Below are 6,000 nucleotides of genomic sequence, written 5' to 3'. Positions count from 1 at the left end.
ATTTTTAACTTTCAAATCAGAAATATAGTCGTACTTTCAGATTGTATCCTGTTCTTTTGGAGTATAGTATTATAAACCTAACATTAAATTGAAAGCGTTATATTAAATCACTGCTGATAAAATCAAATTATATCTCAAAAATGTATTGGGACTACATTGATATCTACCTTCCCCATCAAATCGTCCTCGAATGTCATTACAATTAGATCTATATTAGATGGTAACTTTTAAAACTATATTGACTGTCATGAATGTCTGTCCGAGAAAAATCGGTGAATTTATTGGTATTGAAAATTGTCTGTCTCAAACCAGTGCTTTAAAAAAAAACTTATTATTGGGTGTCTATTATACACTTGTTTTGGAGAATTTTTCATGCAAAAAGCATGTAATTTTGCATGATAAACATCTAACAGTTAAAGCCAAAATGTCCGACATCAAAGGTATCGGAGAGCCGCTGTTTTACGTGTTTGTCTTACAATGTTAAATTCAAGAAAATGAAAGAACTTCTTGTGGTAATTTGCTTAATTAAATTTATGCCAGATACACATGCCATGAAAAAATCAAACCTGTATCAATACACAAGAAATATACAACGCTTATAATGTAAGACATTTTAATGAATTCTTAACAGAAATAGACAACAATAACAATACATATTAACATATGATAAAGAATAAATTAACATCACGAAATAGAATTTTTGATACAGATAAACAGTATATAAGTATCCGATATTAGTAGATTACTATAGTTCTACATAAACTTCTTCATTTAAATTAGCATTATTTACAATAATGAAAATAAATCTTACTAACTAATAAAATTCTTTCAGTAGACAATTGTGCCAAATCATAAAAGGAATTATCAAGCAATGTTCGTCTGAGAATTTTTTAGATATATAACTAAGAATCAGTCAAGCATATCCTTTTTCATAAAACTGGAATTTTAAATTTTACTTACAATACCAGTAACAAAGATACCTTTTTCGATCATAATATAAAATACCAGTAATAAAGATACTCTTTTCTGATTTTAATTAAAATGTCAGTAATGAGATTCCTTTTCGGGTTTTAATTTTATATACCAGTAACAGAAGATACCTTGACTGTGAAAATGAATGACAATTCAAAGATGTATTATAATTGTTAAGATGAAACAATATATCAGAAAGTGCCATAATAGAGGAAAAGTGTCATATTTAGAATTATTATGAAAAGTATTGGGATTTTTTCATTGGATTTGACAGTAATATGGAAATATTCCTTTATCTTACTGGTACATTCTTTACATGACGCATAAAATTAAATTTGGAGAAAATTCAGTAAAGTGCCGATTTTGGGCTTTGTTATTTCAGGAAAGTAGGCGTCCATTAGATTGTTTTCATCATGACACATATATGTTTTATTCAGAAACATTTATTTAACAATACTAAATTCATAATAATTAATACATCAAATTGAATGTTCTTGAATACAAAGTCATACAGAAGTTATGGTATTTTATCAATCGTTATTAAACTTTTCTTTTCGCCTTGAAACATTTAACAAGTTATACTTGTATAAACAGTTTGGCTCTTCAAGTCGATCTCAATAACATAATTTCTAAAGTAAAAAGGTTTGAAGTATTCAAAATCTTGTACTTAAGCATAACAGAAAAATCACAATCACTTTTTTGTTAAAGAAAGGCTATTCAGTATAAAACCATACATATATAAACACATTTTATAAATACTGGGGAAGTAACGGTAAGTAGTACATACATTTTATAAATTCATATACTGGAGCGATTTAAAAAAAAACAACTGATCTATTCAGTTCAATTCACGATTAAGCCTTTGAACGGGACAGGAATACCATAATAAAACATTGTTAAGATCACTTATATACACGGACCTACGTTTCAATGGCCAACATTTAGGAGACGACCATATGATTATCGGGGAGGGATATGATAATGGAAATATTGATTTTCAGCTGTTCCTAGGCAGGCTTTTTTAATTCACACTACAAAGACGTTTATTTCACAAGTTAATCCTGCATTTTGTTGTGCTGAATATTCACTTTCATTCGTCTTGTGCAAGCTTTTTTATTTTGAGTTCTTACAAGGTCCGTATATTCAATTGAAATTCCCCCAGCCCCAACCCCCGGATATTAAATGATCGTCGAATTCAATATATGAGTTAGCCTGATATATACATGTACAGTTTTGTTTTTTAAGTACCAAAAATACAAACTAGTAATTGACAAACAAATCGTAGACAGAAAGAAATATCACAGACACGTTAACAACCACACATTTAAATTACTACCCTTTGTTAAGTAACTGTGTCGAATTCTTGAGCAAAGTTTATCGGAGAGACTTGTGACATCGATCGGGATGTTGTTCAACGCAAGACAATATTACAATTTTATAGACAACAACTTTGGGAAATTAGCTTGTAAGTAGTTATTTTTTTCCACCTCTGTATCAATTGTATTGATACTATACATTTAATGTTACAAACTGAGGTTAGGTTGATATTCATTATCAACTTTTGATCGCCTGATATAGTTTTTATTACAACAGGAGACTAAAGTTGCCTCCCTTACACCATAACAAATTAAATTCTTCTTTGATATCATTGTTGTTTAATTTGAAATGCTATCAAAATTTACAACTAAAAATAACTACTTTTTAAATTTGAAAAAAATTTAAATAAAGCCAATCTTAACAAACTGTTCCAAAAATAGTGTGTTGTTTGCATCAAACTTTTTATCATCTGAAAATGGTGGGTAATTATGAAGGATTAAGCATTTACATTATGTATAACATATTAAACTTATAAGCAGTCAAAACTCATAAATCTACTCAGTAGACATTGGTTTGATTGGGCCAAGCTGTAAATTTTCTTCTGGTTCTTCCTGCATCTTGGAGTAATACTTTAGAGATGACGGCATGATCAGAGAACTTTCACCAGCTTTTTTCCTTTCGTACAAAAAGATAAACGATGCTCTTGGTTTTTCTGCAAAAGTCAGGAAAGATGTTTAATTATTTTTTTTAAAGAATTAAAGTATTTGTAAAATTACCAAAGAACGAATTATATTTAAAAACTCATCACAGATGCCAGTAGTATAATTTGGTACACCAGAGGCGCGTTTTGTCTACATTATGGACTCATCATCAACGGCGCTCGAATGAACACAATTGGAAGGCAACATCAAATACGATTCTGAAGAGCACTGAAAACCAAATATTTCCAAAAATTGTGCCAAATATGGCTAATTTCATCTATGCCTTGTGGTAGTAAAACCATTAGTACGATTGTGCGTGTTAATGATACGTCATCGCCAACGTACATGTATTTTTGTACCGGTAATAGTTGTTTCGAATGATTGTTACGGAAACCTTGTTACGACTTTTACTTCCTCTTGACGTAAGACCAAGCAACCGCACCAAAAACCAACGGTGATCTCGTGTGCTTTGGAAGAGTAAGTAGATCTTTTCAACTATAGTAACACCCTTCTTTATGAAAGAACTAAAAATAACTACCAAATATCGATAATCAACAACAAATTCATCTTTCAAACTTTGATTCTTAGAATTTTTGAAATATGCTTACCTTTGTATTTAATAGTCCTCTTTCCTATAAGAACTAACAGCACATAAAAGATAACAGCTAGTATTGTAGCAGACAAACAAAATGTCAAAAAAGTAGGTGGCCCTATCAACGCAAACAACTGGAAATAAAATAAATATACAATTTAGATTTTAGTTATTGTAACGATAAGACCTTTTTAAATAAACAATTGGACTAATTATTCGGATTAAGCATTTTAGTCCCATTTCCTGACACTCATTTATCAAAAGCATGGATGGTGAATCACTATTTAAGCACTTATTTTTGAGGATTCAAGGTTGATTATCCATATAATACAGTTCAAATCGTTACAAAAGAAAATATAAACGAATAATATTTGCGATGAAAAATATCAATTTTCCTACCAACTTTAGAATGACATAAAATACAACATACACAGTTCTAAGCATACATGTATAAAGACATGCATATGCAAACTCGAAATGTATCATCTTTTATTATTTTCTCTGCAAGAAGGTATAACTTGGAATTGAATGACTATATATACATTCAAAGTATTGGCTATATCGTAGGAGATAGGCAAGTCATTACAAGAATCAGGATAAAGATATCCAATAATGCAAACTCACGTATACTGGTATCTTTACCATTTAAAGAAAAACAAAAGTTAATGTACTTACGTTTCCAACAACGATTGGACATAGTGTTTCCCCCAAGGCAGCACAAACTACCAGACACGACGTGATGGATGCTAAAAGAAATTATACTCTTGATTGTGAATTGATGTTTTTGATTTGATTTGTAATAACGTTTCATGCAAAGAACCAATAAATCGTTTTGAAGATATAGATTGACTGATTGGTGTTTGCTTAACACCCAGTGGCAAATGTTCCGTGTATATTCAGTTAACAAGTTAACAATAAATGCAATAGTTAGGTTCTGCATGTTAAAAAGGATAAATTGGATAGAAACAGAAATCTGTCTCACAACAGGACTCCTACAGAGTTGTGCAAGGGTTATTTTAGTTCAAAGAGCGTTGCACTCTACCTACAAGAGACAACCCCAAGAACCCCCCTTTTTTTGACGATCAATGCATTTGAATGGGGACATATAGTTGGAACCACCCCCTTTATCCTGGGTTAAGAACCACCCCCCCCTTTTATAAATGGCTGGATCCGCCCCTGCATTGGATTGAACGTCTTAATTCGGACCGGACGTGGCTGCGTATTCAAACTTCCTGTACAGTCATACTGGCGGGCGAGTCTGTAGCAAAGGTTTTACTACCAGATTGGAGACGTCTAGGTGACCGTATTACAACTATACAACAGTCAATCTTTTTAGCTTAAAGTATATATATCAATGTGTACTAAAACGTCCATGAAATAAAAATAATAGACACTGGCACACTTTTCGGGGTATGAAAAAGATATTCCGGAAGTAAGGAACTTTTGGTTGGCTCATTAAAACTGAAACTTTACTGCATATTCAAGCAAAGAAAACAAATTGTGTGGTAAAATATTCAAGAAAAGAATCTGCATATAATACCCTGGTAAGGTTGGTGTTTATTACATGTATTTGTTTATCGTGTTATTTGCACAATTTATTGAGAATTTCAAGTAACTTAATTATTGACAGACTGGATACAAAACTAATATTCCTAGATTTTTTTTCCAATTTGATCATTCGAGTATTTCTTCTTATACAGTACACCAATCTTATATAATGTTTTAAATAAACAAATAAGATAAAAAACCTTTTAAGTTTAAAGTTATCTTAAATGATTAAAATGATTCGATTGTTGTTCAGTATAGTACTTATAGAGATTTGCTTTGTAAACTTACACTTTCATTCGTTATACTTTACTATCCAAGCATCTGTAGTACGTATTTATTTAAATCTCGTACTTACGATTAATATTTATAAACTGTTCTGCCAATGATATAGCTGTAGGTGTCATACTACTTAAAAATAATCCTAAACTGCAAACTCCTATATATATAACTGTCTTATCAGTGTGAAATATTAACATTAGAATTGATGCACCTAGAACTCCTCCCTAAAATGTAAGAAAATACATACATAAGTCATACATTATTTACTTGGATGGATAGTTGTCTCATTGGCACTCATACCACATCTTCTTATTGTATTATATAAGTATTAACAATTTGTTCTTTTTGAGTCCAATGAGACATGTGTGGTTGCTTTTTCACCGTACCAAATCTTTTTGAATTTAAAAGACCTTTTTGCTTTAATTCAAAGATCATAAATCATCTTGATTTATTTATTGCCTTCCAATCTATTAAAGGATTAAGCATGTTTACCCTGTTGTCCCATCTGAATTCACTCAATTTGGTGTTCTTGCGTTTCTTATGATTTTTGCTCAAATAAGCATAAGGAGGTGTGGTATTATTGACAATGAG

General features: G+C 30.9%; 1 protein-coding gene across 1 annotated transcript in view; it reads right to left on the bottom strand.

Annotated features, from left to right (window-relative positions):
- Positions 1–596: 596 nt before the first annotated feature.
- Positions 597–6,000, bottom strand: part of LOC127721486 (major facilitator superfamily domain-containing protein 4A-like) — a 39,378-nt gene continuing 33,974 nt past the window's right edge. The window contains exons 8-11 of the mRNA XM_052228243.1: positions 5,486–5,633; positions 4,258–4,328; positions 3,599–3,716; positions 597–3,001 (exon numbers count right to left, since the gene is read on the bottom strand). Of these exons, the coding sequence (XP_052084203.1) occupies positions 2,844–3,001; positions 3,599–3,716; positions 4,258–4,328; positions 5,486–5,633 (495 nt within the window). The 3' untranslated portion in view covers positions 597–2,843. The remainder of the gene's footprint in view (positions 3,002–3,598; positions 3,717–4,257; positions 4,329–5,485; positions 5,634–6,000) is intronic.

This window comes from Mytilus californianus, unplaced genomic scaffold (assembly GCF_021869535.1).
Source record: "Mytilus californianus isolate M0D057914Y unplaced genomic scaffold, xbMytCali1.0.p SCAF_1, whole genome shotgun sequence".
NCBI lineage: Eukaryota > Metazoa > Mollusca > Bivalvia > Mytilida > Mytilidae > Mytilus > Mytilus californianus.
The sequence above is the reverse complement of the archived record's forward strand: the minus strand, read 5'-3'. Positions and strand labels throughout refer to the sequence as shown.